This window comes from Trichomonas vaginalis, chromosome IV, assembly GCF_026262505.1.
Source record: "Trichomonas vaginalis G3 chromosome IV, whole genome shotgun sequence".
Taxonomy (NCBI): domain Eukaryota; phylum Parabasalia; order Trichomonadida; family Trichomonadidae; genus Trichomonas; species Trichomonas vaginalis.
The window spans coordinates 12797961-12817822 of record NC_067206.1 but is presented as its reverse complement, the minus strand read 5'-3'; the positions used below and the strand labels follow the sequence as shown (position 1 = coordinate 12817822).

The following is a 19862-nucleotide window of genomic DNA, read 5'->3' as shown; positions in this document are numbered from 1 at the left end:
TCATAATAAACATTGTTGTTAGAAATGGAATAGAATTATTTTATTCGTTATTCAATTTGGATCTTTTGCTTCTTTTCTATTTTAAGCAAATAATCCATGATATCATCGCTAGTTGTCAATTTCAATGGAGTTAGACCCTCTTCATTCCTCTTATTTACAACAGCTCCTGCTTTGATCAAAAGTTTGACAGACTCAAAGTTATTGTAATAAGATGCAAAATGAAGAGGAGTTTCTCCGTCGATTTCTTGTGAATTAGGATCTGCACAATTCTGAAGAAGTAATTCTACAATTCTTGGTTGTCCTTTTTGAGCTGCCCAATGTAAAGGAGTCGAATCTTCAGTACTTTTAGCATTTGCATTTGCACCATGTTCCAGTAAGAATTTGCAAACTTCAAAACGCCCTGCGCGTGCTGCCCAATGCAGAGGTGTTTGTTTATGAATTTAAAAATGAATTATATAAGAAAATATGAAAAACTAAGTCTGGCTTATTCACTATTTCTGGATTTTTCGCAACAAGATACTTAACACTTTCAATGTTTCCGTCTTCAGCTGCTCGCCAAATTATTGGCTGGAAATTCTTTGGTTGTTCAATTTCATTTTCGGTAGTTTGCTTTTGCTGCTTATCAGTATTGCATTGATCACATTTATTCTGTGAGTCGTTTGTTGGCTGACCCTCCATTGGAGTAAAATCTCGAAAAATTTAAAAATAAGGGAGAATATTGTGTTATTTTAGGGGATAGAACCATTTCAAATGTTTTTCTCGTTATTTTTAATTTCTCTGTCGAATTCATTAGATTTCACCCAAAATGGCACCCTATTAACGATCACAGGTAATGGCGCAGTTACTCTTCGTGAATTTAAGGAAAAAATTGTTAATTTCGATAAACTCACAAAAATTACGATCAAAGAGCCAATATCATCAATAGGTAGGCGAACTTTTATTAGTTGCACAAATCTAAAAGAAGTTATTATTCCTGAATCAATCATTGAAATTGATGAAGCCGCTTTCATATACTGCACATCATTAGAAAGTATAATTTTACCTTCAAATATAACAATTATAAGTAATTCTCTCTTTCATCACTGCAAAAAACTATCAAGTATCCAAATTAAAGGCAAAATTACAAAAATTGGAGAGAAATCATTTAAAGAATGTGCATCACTCACTGAAATTACACTTCCAGATTCATTAATTTCTATTGGAACTGAAGCATTTTCAAGTTGTATATTATTGACAAAAATAATTCTTCCAAAATCAGTTTCTACTATATCATCTAAAGCATTCAATGGATGCATATCATTGAACTGTGTCAAATATAACGGTAATATTTCTCCTTTAGGATTTTCGAATGACATTTTCAGTGGCTGCACTTTACTTAAACAAATAACTGTTCCTTCTGTGTTTCTCGGCACAGATATTGCCGGAATTCCTGTTAAAAAAGAAAGTTTAGAACCAACACCAGAACCAGCTCCAACAGAAACATCTTCGTCAGCAGTAATTCCTTCACAAACTCCAGAACCAACAATTGTTTCTTCCGATTCATCTGAGCTAGTAACAAACAGTTCCTCATCTCATGTGACTAAAATAGAAACTCCAGAACCAACTGTTCAAAAACCTTCTTCAGAACTAAGTTCTTCCACAATAGAACCTACTCCAACTCCAGAACCAAGTTCTTCTACACCAGAACCAAGTTCTTCTACACCAGAACCAAGTTCTTCTACACCAGAACCAAAGACTCCTACACCAGAACCAAAGACTCCTACACCAGAACCAAAGACACCAACACCAGAACCAAGTTCTTCTACACCAGAATCAAATTCATCTACAATTGAACCAAAGACTCCAACACCAGAACCAAAGTCAGAAACACCAACTCCAGAACCAAAGACTCCAACACCAGAACCAGAACCAAAGACAGAAACACCAACACTAGAACCAACTCCTGCAGCAAGAACGCCTTCAGCAACTCTACCAACAAAATCGAAAGAGCCAACACTTCCTCCAAGAACACCAAGTCCATGCAAATCACCTCCTGTAAGAACTCCAGCTCAAACAGAAGAAAACAAAGAGAATTCAGGAAGAATTTCAAACCAAAATAGGGATTCAACAGGAGAAATCATAACTTTCATAACATTTTCAATTGTCTGCATTGTCGTGGCATGTCTTGCATGCTCAATCAAAACAAACCCAACTGAAACAATGAGTGATGAAGAATCTCTGAAACTCAATGGTTTAGATTATTAATGTATTGTTTTTATATATTTTTGTAAATTAAATTAATATTATTTCTAATTTAATGTTTCCTCCAAACACAAAGTATGATCATAATATCTCACATTTTTTCTTTTTCAATATTTACCCTTTCGGTGGATAAATCATGTGCGGATTCGATAGCTCCATGTGATTTAAGGAGTTCAGATATTTCCTTATTTACAAATGCCAAAGCATAATAAAGTGTTGTATAGCCATCATTATCTGCAGCATTGATTTTAATACCGTGTGATATAAGATATTCAACCATAACTTTGTTATTATTTATTGCTGCGCCATGAAGTGCTGTTTTTCCTTCATTATCTTTAGAATTAATATCTGAACCATTCATAATAAGATCTTCTAATGCGTCCAGACTATTACTATCTGCTGCAACACGAAGAGCAATTTTTCCTGTATTAGTTTTTGATGATTGATCTGCACCATGTGAAATAAGGAATTTTAATATCTTTGCACAATTATTTCACAGATGCATAATGAAGTAGTGTCCATTGCTGTGGATATTTCCTTAATTTTTTGGTATTTACATCTTGAAGAAAATCCAAAGACTGTTTGAAAGCGGCACACCATGGAATTATAGAATTATTATCTTTTCCATACATGAGGATGAGAGCTTTCATATTTTGAGAATTGATAATTGATTCAGCATCAATGTCGGCTAGATTAAGCAAGTTAATTTCAAAGATATATTCAAGATATGTGTTGTTATGCGATGCAATAATGTACTCAAGGCATTTTTTATCGATTTGATGATTTTTAAAACACTTATTGATGTGATATTGCTTTGATAATTTTGCTGATATCTAAACTTATTTCAAAGCGACATTGGTTAACAATAATCAAAGTAATATCACATACTATTGCTGTCAAATGCTATGCCTTTTTCCGATTCGATATTATCATTTAAATTTAATATATCGATATATTAATTATAAGTAATAAGTGGGTGCATACACTCAATATTGTTGTAAACAGAAATTCATCAAAAGTGACACCTCAGAAAAGCTAAAATATTGAATTTTTGGAACTTTTGATAGAGCACGTTTTTAAATATTAATTAAAGTTAATGTATATTTTGTAAAGATTCTTTTTAATAAAAAAATAAAATTTTGAAGAAGAACACAAAATCTTCTGAAAAATAATATCACATAAACTCATATTATTTTCTAATATATAACTATTTTATATAAAAATCAAATTCAATGATCTTAAAAGCGAAGGATAAACCTCAAAATTTACGAATATAATGAGTGGTAATATAATGCTTATCTATCATAAAACCATATGAAATATCAATTTTTGCTTTACGCCTAATTTTTGACGACAATTAGCAAAAAATGTTAAATGTTAACACTCAGTCCATTTGAATATGAAAAATAAAATTGACTTTGATTAAATGTTTTTATTTATCATGCAATTCTTCTTGCGACCAAAGATTTGAATAAAATTTCAAAAAATAAGATAGCTTAAAAAATAATATACGGTAGTGTTTACTAATAGATGAATAGTATATAAATTCTATTAAAATGGATTTGATCCAAAAAAATATAAAACCAAAAATAATTGTTATAATTTAAATGAAGAAGTAATTTAAAACGATTTTATTTATGATCAAATTTTATATATTTTTTGGATCAAATCCATTTTAATAGAATTTATATACTATTCATCTATTAGTAAACACTACCGTATATTATTTTTTAAGCTATCTTATTTTTTGAAATTTTATTCAAATCTTTGGTCGCAAGAAGAATTGCATGATAAATAAAAACATTTAATCAAAGTCAATTTTATTTTTCATATTCAAATGGACTGAGTGTTAACATTTAACATTTTTTGCTAATTGTCGTCAAAAATTAGGCGTAAAGCAAAAATTGATATTTCATATGGTTTTATGATAGATAAGCATTATATTACCACTCATTATATTCGTAAATTTTGAGGTTTATCCTTCGCTTTTAAGATCATTGAATTTGATTTTTATATAAAATAGTTATATATTAGAAAATAATGTGAGTTTATGTGATATTATTTTTCAGAAGATTTCATTCTATATGCCTATGAAAAGTACTCTCAAAACTAACTTTTTCCTAATTATAATTAAATCTAGAATATTGTATTATGCTTAGTATTATTTCATTTTTCTCATTCAATTTAGAATTTACAAATGTCAAAAAATTGAGAGCTGTCACTTTTGATGAATTTCTGTTTATTACAATATAATAATACTCAAACTATGCATTGATCAGTGGTATATTCAAATCAAGAATCAAACAAGCCCTTTACTGGCGGAAGAGAAAAAAAAATTGAATTGTCAATATGGAGAAAAATGATGAACCTCCTATTGCCGACAATAATTCTAAGATACCTCCTGTTAATTATATTGATTCAAAATATGAAGAAGAAGAGTATCCAGAAGAGCCAATTTTTATAAAACCAGAAGATATCGAAAAAGTTGAAAAATCTTTTGGCAAATTAATATCAATTCCTATCGAAGAGAACTACGATCCAAATACCACAAGCTTTATTGTCAAGAAATTACGCAAAATTTGCAGTTTTATAGATTTTTATAAAGATTTAGCGAGCGAAATGATACAAAACTACGATATATTTCTCTACATTCTTGATTTATTTCTGGCAACGACAGAAGATGAGATTCTCTGTGAAATTTTAAATTTTTTATTTTCAATCTCATATTATGGAAATTCAGAAGAGCATTTTATAAACGAAAACTTTCTTTTAAAGCTTGAAAGTTGCATTGAATCTACAAATAAAACAAAAGCCGATTATTCAATAAAAATTGTCCGAAATTGTTGCTGTTCCAGCTCATTATCAAAGAAGATTCCATATTCGATACTCTCTTGCATCATAAAAACAGACATGAATGAAGACGACAGACTCTTTTTCTGTTCACAAATATTAAATTACGAAGTTGATATTGATGAATGCATCATATGCCTTGATAATGTTACTGAGATATTTCTTGAACATCAAGACCATCCAGATATCCAAAAACAAGCCATGAAAGCCATTGAAAAATTGATAAATCAAACAACAGAAGAAAATTGGTCAAAAATCGAAAGATTTTTTACTGAAGAAGTAATCAAAGCAATCGTGAATGCAATGTTTAACGAGAAAACATCGATCGCATGTGCCAATATCCTTTCAAAACTCGCAGTTCATTATATTTCTCAAGATTTAATTTTTGATTTGGTTGAAACACGGTTAGACATCACTTTATCGGCTATTATGGCTACAAGCGAACGTCGAGCATCACTAATATTCTACTGGAATTGCCTTAGATACGGAAATTATGTTCCAAGAGCAGATATCGTCCATAAAATTTACGATTTCTTAGATTTTGGGACTGTCGAAGAGAAAATAATTGCTTTGTCATACGTTTACTTGTTAGTTTTTCAGATTCCAACCTTTAATAGAGAGAATTACACTTCTGAACAAGAAGTCGAGACATTATCACATGAAGTGTTCGGAGAACATTTAATTGAGTCCACATTGGATATTGTGGAAGGTTTAAACGTTGATTCAGAATCACTCGGAATTATCTGCCAAGGTTTGAGCTATTTGATATACAATAATGATAACTTTTTGAAATGTATCCTAGAAGAAGATGTTTTCTATGAACAATTCACGGAATTATGCACCAACGAAAAAATTATCAAAAATCCACTAGCGTATGAATCATTTCTTGATATTTCTAGTCATATAACTGAATTGAGAAAGGAAGCAGAAGAAAATTAATTATATTTTAGAATTATCTTTGAAAATGTTAAGAAAATACATTCTCATTTCAAAGACAGTCCAATTATATCATTATTTATTTGTTTTGTAATAGATTTTTTATTTTTTCGAAATAAATGTTTGTAATAGAGTTTGTTTACTTGAAAGTCATTTTTACTCAGTCCAAATAACAATCTTTAGCATTCAGGAATCCTTGTAATCATATTTAGTAAAAATTTTCCATGAATACCTTATAAAAACATCATTTCGCAGTTCAATTTAATATCTACTAACCTATTTAAAGATTCTTCAATGCGTTTTATAATCAGATTTTGATTTGGCGTTTCTTTGGGCATTCGAGATTTATTCATGTACATGGTTTGGATACCAAATGATTACAGCATTATTACATAAACACTTTGTATTCTTCAGTTGTATGGCAATTGGATTCCCTATTGGTATTTTATTATTAACATGGTTTCTTTTTATTACATCTTACTTAAAACCAATGACAAGGATTCATGGATATGCTGCAGTATTTCTATTTTCGACACTTGGGCTTATATTTAAGATCAAAAATTGGAATTTGAAATTTAGATTAGTGATTCAATACGATTACTTCCATAGATGGGCAGTTATTTTATGTACATTCTTCCTAGTAGTTATAGTTTATGCATCAATGCTTGCCGCAGACAGATATTCAAAAGGTGCAGCTTATTCTGATTTACCATTCCACTTAAATATCATTACAAGCTTTGCATACGGACCGAATTACAAAAGGCCAGGTTTCTTCACAGCAGATTCCACGTTTTACCATGGAGTTAACTTGGCTTATCCTTTAATGCCAGATTTTCTTTCCGCAGCACTAATTACAACAGGTGATGCATCTCTACAACAATCCTTATTCATACCATCCCTTCTAATGATGTATTCAGTCCTTCTTTCTTTATATACCTTATCTACTTACTACACAAACGAAAGTATCATTGGATGCTTATCAATATTGATATTCATATGTCTCGGAGGCCTCGGATTCATCATGTATACTGATCCAACGTGGAAAGCTCCAGAAGATGAAATAGTCGACATGGTTCATAATTGGCCGAATGCAATAGACGGTTATTGGTTCCATTCCATAATGCATTACCTTATTCCTCAGCGCTCAGCACTTTTCGGAGTCCCTCTTTGCTACTGGACAATTTTATTGTTGATTTTTGGTGTCAAAAATGAATCGTATAAATTCATGTTTATTGCAGCGATTCTCACGGGTTTAACTCCTCAAGTACAAGCACACGCATACATGAGCATGGCGCAGTGGTCAATTGCTTATTGCATTACGACATTCCCTTATTTGAAACCAAAGAAATATTTGAAGTTTTTCCTTTTGTGGTCACTTTTTGGTTTATTGGCGAATGCTATTGCTTTACCACAGATTCCACCTTTTATTTCGAGAATCAAGAATACGAACAAGTCATTCATGGCATTCGATCCGATCTGGCAAAATTTCGGAGATGGATTTCGTGGATTTTTCAGAAATTGGTGGCTAAGTTTGGGAACTTTTGGTTTTTGTGCTTTGATTGGAGGTTTTGCGACAGCTACTGTCGAACAGATCATTATTTATATACCTTCTTTAGTTGTATTTTTCGTTTCCAATATAATCAAATACCAAGAATGGGACCATGACAACATAAAAGTGTTTTACAACGGATGGATTCCTATTGCTGTTCCTTTTGCCGCACAATACATTTACAGCTTTTTCGTGAAAGCAAAGAAAGGTGAGAAAGCGAAATTGAACATGTTTATCTTCTTTGCTTTGTTAGTTTCTTCATTGGCGAGTGGAGCTTTCTGCTTCTTTGTTTATCTCGCTTCTCCTTCTGAAATATATACAGAACAACAAGTTAAATTTGGAAAGTGGATTACTGAAAACACAGGTCCTTACGACTACTTTATTGGCGACCAATCAACAGAGCAGCCAGTTGCATCTATTGGCGGACGACCAATTGTTGTTGGATACCCAGGATGGATTGCTTCTCATGGTTTGGATTTGCATACAAGGGATTTTTTAGTTGATACCTTACTTTCGCATCCTGAAGATGCATCTGCTTTCGATAAAGAAGGCATTAAATACATTTATATGAGTGGAACAAGTAAGGTTCCTTTTGAACCTGACGTTGATTCCGATGTTTGGCAAATTGTTTATGAAGATATCAATGTTACTTTGTATAGAAGAATATAAAAATATAGTTATATGTATTTTATATTAAAATCTTATATGTTTTATGTGAAACTATTTCTATTGAGTTGTGTCTATATGCAGATAATATATATCCTACTTTTTTATTGTTGTATTAATACAATTTTTTCATCTGCATTTATTCTTTGCTTTACAATATTTTCATATGTCATATTGCAGCTATTGAGCTGCATATTCATATTTTCATTAATTCATGAATCAGAAGCTCAATGATTTTGATTGAAATTCAAGACAGCTCAAAGAAAAACAATAAATTGTTCATAAATCAGTTCAAACACACAACAGAATTATCATTATCTTAGTAAATGAGATTTTAAAAATCTTGTTATTATGATAATTGAATCAAAAATAATCGTCTTGTCTTGGCCTTTTTGGAAAAGTAATGCCTCGTTGCCAACGCTTCCACCTTAAGCGCCTCACAGCCCCACACCACTGGCTTCTCGCCAAGTCCGCTGGTAAGTTCGCTTCCCACCCATCCACAGGTCCACACAAACTTCGTGAATGCCTTCCAATCAACATCTTCCTTCGTGACCGCCTTAAATACGCTCTTACAGCTAAGGAAGCCGTCGCTATCGTCAAGCGCCGCCTCGTCAAGGTCGATGGCAAGGTCCGCACAAACTACCGTTATCCAACAGGTTTAATGGATGTCATCGAGCTCGGCAAGTCCAACGAACTCTTCCGTATCATCTACGACTGCAAGGGCCGTTTCTGCGTCCACCACATCGAAGCTAAGGAAGCCTCCTTCAAGCTTCTCCGTGTCAACCAGTTCAAGATTGGTGCCAAGGGTATCCCACACGTTGTTACACACGATGGCCGCACAATCTCCTATGTTGACCCATCCGTTCGTGTCCATGATGCTCTCAAGTTCAACATCAAGACAGGCGAAGTCGAATCCGTCATCAAGTTCAAGGTTGGCGATGTCGCCATGGTTACAGCTGGTGGTAACGTCGGCCGTGTCGGAACAATCCAAAAGATCGAGAAGCAGATGGCTTCCTTCGATATCGTCCACCTTAAGGATACATCTGGCGCTGTCTTCGCCACACGTATCATGAACGTTTTCGTCATCGGTGAGAACGAGCACCCACTCATCAGCCTTCCAGCTCGTGAGGGTGTCCGCCCATCCATCCTTGAAGGAATCAACCAGGAATAAAGAATCTCTAATATTATTTCAAATTTCTACAAAAAATTAAAAGTATATTTTTCAATTTTCTTCAATTTGGATTTATAACATACAGATTTATGCATATTTTATAGATTATTCATGAAAAAACCTTCACTATTGTTTATATAATAATTATTTGAAATTTTGAGCCACTTTATCTTGCAATCAGAAGAGCTAAAGAGAAAACTGTTTATATAAATATATACCCATATGATCTAGTACAAATAACGAATATAGTTTTATTGAATCAAAGTAGTGACATGTCCTTGGAAAAAGAGATCTTAGAGCCCACGTAATTTTTGCACAAAAGTTTCTCAATCACACGAAATAAGTATGGCTATTGCGATAGAATAATTAATATTTATCCTTTGTAATTGTATCTAAAAAAGTTTATGAAATGCGAAACAAATAATTAATATTTTTATTTATACATGATCAAATATATATAATCCAAACGCATTTCCTCTGATTCGGTTGTATGTTTGTGTTAATTCATTTCCATTTTCAAGTTTGGGTACTATCTTAATAAATTCTAATATATCTACCCGAAATTCAGGAATATTGAGAAGTATTTCAAACGCTATCAATCTCCTCTCAGGATATTGGGTGTATTCAATGATTCTGTAAAACGGTGTCTTCCTTTCATTATCATAATAATTCAAAATATCAGGAATTTCATTAATTTTCTCAATAATCATTGAAATTATTTCAACATTCGCAACTTGACAAGCGTTATGAAGAATAGTTGCATTCCTTTTATCTCTTGTCTGCTTATCAACTTTGTCACATTGGAATAAGAGTTTGAAAGGCTCAGAGTTATTTGGCATTCTTGATGCCAACATTATTGGAGTTTGGCCTCTTGAATCTTTAGCATTTGGATTGATATAATCAAACTCCAATAACTTTTTGATAACTTTGCATGCTGATGATATTACAGCATAATGAAGTGGCGTCATTCCATCCTCATCTGGTTTATTGATATCTATCTTATCAGTCTTGTCCAAGAAGTATAATGCCATATTTTCTCCTCTCTTCCTTTTTATCAAATATGAAATCAAAGGAAGCTTGTTAAACATAATATTTGGATCCAAGCTGTGATATTTGCCAAACAAAATATCTACGAAATGCCTATTATTTTTCATTAAAATAAACAGCAACAAAGGGAAATCAAACCAACCTTTCAAGTTGTTGATATCCTTAATGTTTTTAAGTAATTCCAGGAAATTGGTTTCGTCATTTTTCGAGACAGAATCAAATAACTGATAATTATCATCTTCTTCATCTTTGTAATTTTTGATAATTGGAGCTTCTTCATATTTGAAGGATATTGGTGGCAATGAATTTTTTTCTTTGAAAATTCTGTACAACTTATTACTGGGAATTGGAGTTATTTCATCCAAACGGATCTTTGGATACCGAATAAGAATCTTATATAATTCTTCTTCTTGATTTGTAATAACATGTTGAATTGCATTATCTTTGCCTACTTTTGCATGAACATCTATTCTTGGACTTGATAACAAAAGCTTCATCATCTCTGGATCTCTAGATTTAACACATTGTATCAAACCATTTTGGTTTTTATAACTAATATTGATGTCAAAATTTGGCAATGTATTCAAAAAGAGATTGGGACAAAGTTGCAATTCGGCACTTTTTGTAAAAAAATGGGGTCATACTCATAATGAATAGAGACTTATAGCCAAGTCTTGATATCATGCAGGGAGAATATACATTGATAAGCAATTATATTTTATAGTAGTAGTATTCAGAAATTCTTACAATTTACAATACAATTTTCAAAAATGGATAAAGACTAATAGCCAAGTCTTGATATCATGCAGGGAGAATATACATTGATAAGCAATTATATTTTATAGTAGTAGTATTCAGAAATTCTTACAATTTACAATACAATTTTCAAAAATGGATAAAGACTAATAGCCAAGTCTTGATATCATGCAGGGAGAATATACATTGATAAGCAATTATATTTTATAGTAGTAGTATTCAGAAATTCTTACAATTTACAATACAATTTTCAAAAATGGATAAAGACTAATAGCCAAGTCTTGATATCATGCAGGGAGAATATACATTGATAAGCAATTATATTTTATAGTAGTAGTATTCAGAAATTCTTACAATTTACAATACAATTTTCAAAAATGGATAAAGACTTATAGCCAAGTCTTGATATCATGCAGGGAGACTCTCTACAAATACAAAAATTGATTATCATAAGGAAATACAAATTTATCAATTTTCATGTGAAAATTACATAAATTTGTTCTCCAATAAATAGCAATAATACTTTGAATGTTATATTAAGTAATATAGCTTCAGGTAAATAAGCTTACACTTCAAAAATATACTGTTTATTCATTAATTTTAAAAAAAGTCCAAATTATCTAATCTTGCTTACTCTTCCTTTAAACTTCTTTGTGCCAAATTTAATATTGCCTTCAAAGATGGAATAAGGACATTAGGTTCAATCCTTCGGCTTTCGACAATTTCCAAAATGTGTTGAATTAATTTCAAACATTCATCGTGTTTTGAAGCTCTTTGCTCAACAATCTGATTACCTGCCCTTGTAAGAATTCTTACTGCTCTTTCTTCATTCAAAACATTAGCGACTTGAACCTTAATAATCGCATTTGGAATCACAACAGTGATGAGAGTTATGACGATGTCATCAATGCGCTCATTTTTCTTACCCAAGAAAAATGTTTGCTTTAATTGATGAAAGTGTGATTCCGCAATGTTATTCGTGGAATCACCTTCTCCACGATATAACATCATCCAATGTTCTTTGGTTCTTCTCCATTGTTTATCGAAATACTTCAAAGCGCGCGGTTCTTCTTCTTCTAACATTGTTGTCAAGAACTCATATGTTTCATCAGACTCTTCAGCCAGCTTTTCTGCATTCGTTGCATCTGCACGTAATGTCAAAAAGTCCATTGCTAAATAGAAGTTCTCAAAATTCTGTGGATTGTCAAAATAGCTTCCAACTTTTGCACATGCGCGTAAAACATGCACAGCGCACCAACTGAGCTGCGCAAGAGGAAATCCGTCCTCAATTGCGCGAGCAATGTTTAGCGCACAGTCAGCGCTCCAATGCTGTGGATCCAGGTGCGCAAACTCACAGAATTTCACCAAACATTCTTGAATTTTTTCAGATGTCTGAGGGTTCACTAAAAAATAGCAAAAGGGGAAAATTGTGTTTTGACTTGTTTTCATTGTTACTGCAAACAATTGGATCTTTCCTTTAATTAAAGAATGAGTGGAATCGACGTGGAGAGGGTTATCAATGCTATGCACCAATTCTTTTGCAGCAAAAGGTGCATATATGATTGTAAACTCGGAAAAATCTCCATTGTAATCAAATTGAACGAGATCATCTGGGCACTCTTCCTGTAAATTATTCAAAAATGCTTCCAAAGAAGTGTAAGGATCGTTTGATAATCTTTGTGCAATAATCTCATCAAGGCGATAAAATTTGTGCTTTAAAGCATCAGTAGACTGCGCGAAAAGTTTCATCGTTTCTTTTTATTCGTATCAATTCCGAACTTATCAAAAAATGCTTTTTGAGCAAGAAATTGCTTTCCACCGTTTTTAATATAAAGTTCGATCCATTTTTGATAAAATTTACTCGCGTAATGTGAACCCATTTCAACTCCTATATGATAGCAATGTTCTTCATTAACTTTGCTTATAGTAAACACTCCATTTTGTTCTTCAACCCTAAATTTTGCCTTGCATAGGGGATACGAACATGAATAAGTGACATATTGCTTTGGAGATCCCGTTCTTCTTCTGTATGGGACACCGCCCTTGACTTCCTGTTTAATACCAAAAGCAATAAGCTCCTCTAAGTCCACCGAAATCATAAAAATGAAGTGATTTTGAAAAGAGTTAACAAAATTCAAATCACATCAAAAACAAAAACACATAAAAAATATTTTATTATACTCATTCGAAATTAAAAATAATAAAATTTATATATATTAATTTCATTAAATCAAGGTTAAAAATCTCACCGGAAAAATAACCTCAGTGTGATAAATTTATCACCGGAAAAATTTACAATAAGGTTAATACCGAAAATATCGAAAAATCAACATTTAAGGTTAATTTAAGAGTATGCACTTTTGTCACCTACTCTATTCAAAAATTGGAGAGCTTCACCTTTAAATTTTTGTTTCTTCTTCCTTTTAATACAATAATATAAAGGAGGAAGTCCTTGTTTATCACGAATATTTGGATCTTTAAACATCCCTTTTGACTTCATAAACAAAAGACCTTTAACAAAATTTCTTGCACATGCAATATGAAGAGGGGTAACTCCATCATTATCTCCCCTGAAACAATCATTATTAAATTCGTAAAGCATTTTCATTATCTCAAAATATCCTTTTTCGACAGTATGCCAGAAAGCAGTTTGTCCCTTATTATCAGGAATGTTAATATCATTTTTATCCGTAATTTTATCTTTGAAGACAAAATAAAATAATTTAAAATGATTATTCATTGCGATTAGTATCAAAGGCGTCCTTCCATTTTTATCTTTTGCATTAATATCAATTATCTTATTTTCTAAAATATATTGTGTCTGCTCTTCTGCTCTATTTTCACATGATAAATGCAAAATCGTTTTTTCTTGAGCGTCAAGACAATTTTTGTCAATTCCTTCTGTTTCAATCAGTAATTCAAAGATTTCAAATTGCTCGTATTTCATTGATGCTAAGTGTAGTAGTGTTTGGCCATGTTTATCATCAACAATATCATTTATATTTATATCATCCTTCAAATTTTCTAAAATTATTTCAATAAAATCTTTCTTATTGGATAAATACGCATAATGCAAAATGTTTTTCTTCGAACTGCAAGTACCTGTTATATAACTAAAATTGTAAACAATATTAAATAAATCTACATTATTATTGTCAATCAGATATTCTAATACAAATTTATCATCGATTTTAATGTTTCCTGGATCTTCGCAATCATGAAAATCATATTCTCTAATTGTTTCAAATGCTTCTTGATTGATTCTTTCAGGTTCAGTGTCAACCAAATATTTTATAATAATTGTGAAAGGGGATTCATTGTCCGAGTTTAATTCCCACATGTCAAGATCAAATGAATGAATATTGTTAATGATTTTATTGAATAATTCAAAATTCTTGGCTTTTGCAAGGAGATGCAATATTCCGTTCCCATTTGCATCATGTACTTTCAAATCATCACCTTTATCTTGAAAATTTCGAAGTGTTTCAATTGAATAAAATAACAAATTTTCCAGTGAAAAATGATTGATATCATCACTCTGAATTTGATACTGTTCTGCTGAATCACTCGAATTTTCATCAATTACATGACAATTTATTTTTGCTTCATCACTCTCCTCATTGAAATGAGTCATTTCCACATCATTTTGCGTGTCAAATGATGTTCTATTATCACAATTTGATCTTAATGAATAGTAGTATATGTTGACGGGTTGTGTGACTTTTTTTGTAAACGTAAGAATTCATACAATATTGAACGATTTTGTATCATTTTTTTTAACATATGAAGTAAAAAATGTATGATTCTTACGGTTTTTATTCTTACGTTTTTGAATAAATCAAGATTTAAAAAATTGACTTCTTACGTAAAATTAAAACTAAGTTAAATTTATTTTTTTTATTTAATGATAAATGAGTATAACAACTAATTCATTGAAATCTTTAAAGTTCACTAATTCAGAATTAGAAAATATTTTAGAAAATTTTGGAGACGGTTCTTATCCAACATATATGCAGAATGTGAAAGAGTTTTCCAGATTGTTGAATGAATTTAAATATAACGGACCAATTACTAAAAAGGCTATAATGAGATATTTATATCCCAAAAAAGTTGAAAAACAGGAGAATATTCCTCTTTATGGTCCAGAGGACCTGGGCTCAGAGAGCCTTGAAACACCTCCTGAATATTTTGAAGAAAAAATTAAACAAGATGAATATTATAACGATGAGATTGAGAAATTGGAACAATTAAGAAATGAAATAGATGAAAAAATTAAGGAATTGAGAAATGCTGAGAATGAAGTAGAGGGTTTAATGAATATCCCAGCTTCAGAATCAGAAGTTCAAAAATTACATGAGGAAAGATATAAAAATTACTTTTTGGAATCTACTAAAAATTTATTAGATGGTGATATTGACGAAACACTTTCAGAAGAAGGCACAAAATTTATTCATAAACATAAGTTACAATTTATTGACGATGGAGATTATCCATGTATATTACTTTCGCCTCCTCTTGATTCTGAAAAATTCAAAAAAGCACTGAAAAATGTAACATATGCAACAAATACGATTAAGAAAGAAGACCATGATATTTACACAAATTATTATTTAAATAAATGTACAGGTGTTGATAAAGTTTTTGATTTGTTAGATAAAATATCAAAAGAAACCATTGGAACCTATAAAATTTTGTGTGATTGTGGTTTCATTATTGAAGATACCAATAATGTTTCATATGAAAGAACAGCACCGAAGGAAGATGAAGTTGAAAGGTCTATACCATTCGTTATTAAGAATATAAAAGATATGAAAACGTATAAGCATTATATTTATTCATTTATTTCAGAAAAAATGGAAGCAACCCATAAAACATCTTCTCATCATTTTATAGCTATTCATACATTCCTTTTCAAAGTTGTGAAATTAAATAAGACAGGAATTAGATTTAATGTATCAGGGTACACATTCTTGAGTAAATTAAAATGTATTCGTCACGTCGCAGATGATAAAAATTTATGTGTTCTTAATTCATTTTATGGACTTTAGCCCTGGACTCTCTGAGTCTCGGACTTTAAAAAATAAACTTTATTTTTATTTATTTTTTAATTTTTATTCTTACATAAATGAACAAAAATGGAACAGCTAAAATGAATGATAATCAAATAAGAGCCGAAGGTAGAAGGTTATTTAAACGCTTCTATAACATTCCTGATGGTGTTAATCCTAAAACTCGTAGAAGTTATTTAAATGAAGCAATAGATGCATATGAAGGATTTGACATTTCATCAGAAAGTGAGAGGTTAGCAAGAATGTTAAATGTTAATATTGATTTCTATTATTGTGATCCTCAACCAGAAGACGTAGACATTAACAAGGTAGACTTTCCATTAGTGGATTCAATAATGATAGATCCAGAATTTGAAACAGTAAATATTTTATTAACACAGAGTCCATGTGGAAAACTTCACGCTGACAGAATAACAGACGTTGAAGCACTCACAGGATATAAAGTTTGCCCCTTTTGCAAAGAAGAAGTATATTCTATCCGTGATGATCCAGAAAGGAAAAACCAAAGAAGATTTTTAAAACATTGTGAGAAATGTAAAGAAAATAATGGAAGATTAATTCAAGACGTTCAATTGCAAAACACACAACAACCATATGCACCACATATTACGAAACAGAAGATATATCAGTGGTTATTAGCTCACAATTTGCAGAAATATTATCAACCGACAAGATATTATATTACTTTTGACTTTGAAACATTAGAGACTAAAGAAGAATTACAACTTTCTGAGTGTGCAACTTTAAACGCTTACTTAAAACCATTCATGGTATCATCAACGGTTAAATTAAACGATAAAACATATACGAGGAATTTTTGCTTAACTTCGAGTGATTCTTTTATTTCTGATTGGATTGAGTTTTTATTTTCAACCTGTTCATTAGTTGCTAAATCAAATATTGAACAATATGAAGAATTAATGAAGTCGCAAACGGACCAAACGGCGGGGACTTTGTCTCATACATTAAATGAAAAACAGAAGGAAGCATTTAAAGAGCTTTTAGATGAAGAATTTAATAAAGTGAATATCATTGGTTTTAATTCAGGAAAGTTTGATTTAAATTTAATTCTTCGTGATTTAAACACTGCAAAATGGAAAATAAAATCAATACTGGGTTCATCTTCACAATTTAAGCAAGTCATAGTAAAGAAAACAAACTGTCCATATGAATTAAGATTTATTGACATCAGAAATTATATAGCGGGTGGAACATTAGACCAATTCACTCAAGATTTCGGAAACAATAAATCACGTGTTAAATCCTTTTTCCCTTATCAATTCATCACATGGGAGAATTACGAAGATGAATTATATAAAAAGGAACCATTCACTCAAGATTCATTTTATTCAGCATTAACACAAGAAACAATATCCGATTCAGATTATCAAATATATCTCAATGATGCTAAAAATTTTGAGAATAGATTAGAATATTTTATTCATTATTGCAATAAAGACGTTGAAATTATGATTGACCCAATTGATAAAATTATCGAAGAAACATTTGTTTATAAAATTGACATGCTTCATAATCTTTCTTTATCATCGAATGCATCAATGATTCGTTACGCGTTAGCATATAAGACTTCAATCCTAACGAAACATATCCAGAAGAAGAAAATGTGGAATCAAGTTTTGAATTAACAAAAAAGTATTGGAAATATAAAATTGAATCATATAAGAAACAAGATGAAAAAGCAGAAAGGGATACTAAAAACAATGTTTCAATGGATGACTATCAATACTATCACGATTTAATCCTTTCATCTAAATGCAAAATGTGTGGTAAAGCGTTTACATATGCAAATAAACCAACATTGGATAGAATCGATAATGAAAAACCACATACCAAAGAAAATTGTCAGTTAATGTGTTGTTATTGCAATGTCGTAAAATCAAATAAAGATGAAGATGTTCAACGTTTAAGAATCAATTTAAGAAATTATGCATTAAAAAATAATTTACCAATGACTTTAGATTCAGTTGAAGCTTATCACATTCTCCGTAATGGAATTACTGGTGGTCTATCAAATGTTCAACATCGTGTTAATCTTAAAGGAATCACGCACATTAATAAACTTTCATATAATCCAGAAACTAAAACTGTATCAAATGAGGACACCACCAACATTATGACTCATTTCGTTGGAGTTGACTTTAATTCATTATATCCTTCATCATTTTCATCTAATCCTCATGATTTCATTCAATATACTGACCATAAAATGTATATGCCGGGAAGATTGAATGGTGTTATCATTTGTGATACAGCAACAAAGAAAGCAAAAGCACTGGGAATTATTAAGAAGAAAAATACTTTATTCGTGGCTGAAGTAAAGGGTCACATTGATGAAAAATACATTAATGATTACATAAACTTTTTACCGATAATAAGAAACTTAGATATTATCACAGATGAAAAAACAATTGGCAGTTTTATGTATAATTACATGAAATCAAACAATCTACCAGTTGACCAGAAACAGAGAAAATTAACTCAGTTAGCATCAACACACAACCAATATCAACCATTTTCTTCTTATTATCTTTGGTATCTAATAGACAGATTTCATTTTATCATCGATGATATTCAATCAATTTTAACATTTACGAAAAACACTTGTTTTAATGAATTTGCGAACAAATTTATGAACGAAAGACAAAAGGCTGAATTAGAAGGAAATAAAGGAAAAAGTTTATTTTGCAAGATTTCACTTAATGGATCATATGGTTACGATGCAATGAATACACAAAATTACGCAAAGACTAAAATAATGAATGCACAGAAGTCACGCGTTGCATGTATGTCAAATAAGTTTAAAAACATAAGAGAAATAGGAGAGGATACATATCAAGTGATGCTTAAAGATAGATTTTATAGATGTGATACATGTTTACAAGAGGCATTCTTCACTTTAGATAATGCTAAATACTGGTATTTGGTTTTCATTTATGATTTTATGTATAAATGCTTGAATGTTAATCGTTTTCATTTCATTGAAGGTGATACTGATTCATCTTATTGGGCAATCGCTGGCGACCCAAATCTTCCTAACACTCAAGCATTTCAAGCAATTGTTACCGATAAACAATTTTATGATAAAAACATTTTCAAATTCGCACCTTTTGATTTCTTCTGTTTTGATGAGAAATTTAAACCTAAATTAAAGAATAAAGCTGAAGAAAAAGCACATGAGAAGAAGTTATTGGGTTTAGCAATTGAGAAACAAGGTGATAACATGGTTGCTTTATGTCCTAAGTGTTATACATCATTCAATGGTTCAATTGATGGAAGTGATTTTAAAAAGATTGCACAAAAAATGAAAGGTGTTAGTTTACGACAAAATAAACAATTAACACCTAAAAATTATTTGGATATAATAAATGATAAATTGATATTTGATGGTCAGAATATTAATTTACAACTTAAAAATGGGTCAATGACTCGCTTAACAATTGGTAAGACTGCATTAACAGGAGCACACACTAAGGCTGTATGTTGTGAAAATGGATGTTGTATGCCATTTATTTAATAAAATACCACAGAAGAGACAAAAGGAACCGTTAATGATGGT

General features: G+C 31.1%; 11 protein-coding genes and 1 pseudogene across 12 annotated transcripts, besides 6 other annotated features; 7 read left to right on the top strand and 5 right to left on the bottom strand.

The window, feature by feature from the left end:
* Positions 1–27: 27 nt before the first annotated feature.
* On the bottom strand, positions 28–688 carry TVAGG3_0080390 (annotated as a pseudogene). Its single transcript has one exon — positions 48–678. A coding segment is annotated over exon 1 (631 nt).
* Positions 689–1299: 611 nt separating this feature from the next.
* Positions 1300–2244, top strand: TVAGG3_0080380 (proline-rich extensin signature family; the record flags this gene model as incomplete). The annotated part of the gene is made up of 1 exon (XM_001291103.2): positions 1300–2244. The coding sequence occupies one exon, from the start codon at positions 1300–1302 to the stop codon at positions 2242–2244; it is 945 nt and encodes a 314-aa protein (XP_001291104.2).
* Positions 2245–2407: 163 nt separating this feature from the next.
* On the bottom strand, positions 2408–2602 carry TVAGG3_0080370 (Ankyrin repeat family; the record flags this gene model as incomplete). The annotated part of the gene is made up of 1 exon (XM_001289502.1): positions 2408–2602. A coding segment is annotated over one exon (195 nt), but the record flags the coding sequence as incomplete, so codon positions are not given.
* Positions 2603–2729: 127 nt separating this feature from the next.
* On the bottom strand, positions 2730–2891 carry TVAGG3_0080360 (protein ubiquitination; the record flags this gene model as incomplete). Its single annotated transcript, XM_001289501.1, has 1 exon — positions 2730–2891. One exon carries the CDS (start codon positions 2889–2891, stop codon positions 2730–2732), a length of 162 nt encoding a protein of 53 aa, XP_001289502.1.
* Positions 2892–3234: 343 nt separating this feature from the next.
* Positions 3235–3272: a mobile genetic element.
* Positions 3235–3272: a terminal%2Cinverted (terminal inverted repeat of Banshee-A3 transposon ID:TVAGG3_0080350).
* Positions 3273–4449: 1177 nt separating this feature from the next.
* Positions 4450–4486: a mobile genetic element.
* Positions 4450–4486: a terminal%2Cinverted (terminal inverted repeat of Banshee-A3 transposon ID:TVAGG3_0080340).
* Positions 4487–5151: 665 nt separating this feature from the next.
* Positions 5152–6030, top strand: TVAGG3_0080330 (armadillo (ARM) repeat-containing protein family; the record flags this gene model as incomplete). Its single annotated transcript, XM_001297931.1, has 1 exon — positions 5152–6030. The coding sequence occupies one exon, from the start codon at positions 5152–5154 to the stop codon at positions 6028–6030; it is 879 nt and encodes a 292-aa protein (XP_001297932.1).
* Positions 6031–6688: 658 nt separating this feature from the next.
* Positions 6689–8245, top strand: TVAGG3_0080320 (uncharacterized protein; the record flags this gene model as incomplete). The annotated part of the gene is made up of 1 exon (XM_051222011.1): positions 6689–8245. The coding sequence occupies one exon, from the start codon at positions 6689–6691 to the stop codon at positions 8243–8245; it is 1557 nt and encodes a 518-aa protein (XP_051106997.1).
* Positions 8246–8619: 374 nt separating this feature from the next.
* Positions 8620–9486, top strand: TVAGG3_0080310 (Chain E 40s Ribosomal Protein S4; the record flags this gene model as incomplete). Its single annotated transcript, XM_051222010.1, has 1 exon — positions 8646–9413. One exon carries the CDS (start codon positions 8646–8648, stop codon positions 9411–9413), a length of 768 nt encoding a protein of 255 aa, XP_051106996.1.
* A 241-nt stretch (positions 9487–9727) lies between these two features.
* On the bottom strand, positions 9728–10963 carry TVAGG3_0080300 (DHHC palmitoyltransferase family; the record flags this gene model as incomplete). Its single annotated transcript, XM_001290987.2, has 1 exon — positions 10314–10960. A coding segment is annotated over one exon (647 nt), but the record flags the coding sequence as incomplete, so codon positions are not given.
* An 87-nt stretch (positions 10964–11050) lies between these two features.
* Positions 11051–13589: a mobile genetic element.
* Positions 11847–12839, bottom strand: TVAGG3_0080290 (MULE transposase domain-containing protein; the record flags this gene model as incomplete). The annotated part of the gene is made up of 1 exon (XM_051222009.1): positions 11847–12839. A coding segment is annotated over one exon (993 nt), but the record flags the coding sequence as incomplete, so codon positions are not given.
* Positions 13590–15059: 1470 nt separating the features above from the next.
* Positions 15060–19862: part of a mobile genetic element that runs on past the window's edge.
* Positions 15128–16264, top strand: TVAGG3_0080270 (uncharacterized protein; the record flags this gene model as incomplete). Its single annotated transcript, XM_051222008.1, has 1 exon — positions 15128–16264. One exon carries the CDS (start codon positions 15128–15130, stop codon positions 16262–16264), a length of 1137 nt encoding a protein of 378 aa, XP_051106994.1.
* Positions 16366–17541, top strand: TVAGG3_0080260 (uncharacterized protein; the record flags this gene model as incomplete). Its single annotated transcript, XM_051222007.1, has 1 exon — positions 16366–17541. A coding segment is annotated over one exon (1176 nt), but the record flags the coding sequence as incomplete, so codon positions are not given.
* On the top strand, positions 18255–19820 carry TVAGG3_0080250 (DNA/RNA polymerases family; the record flags this gene model as incomplete). Its single annotated transcript, XM_051222006.1, has 1 exon — positions 18255–19820. One exon carries the CDS (start codon positions 18255–18257, stop codon positions 19818–19820), a length of 1566 nt encoding a protein of 521 aa, XP_051106992.1.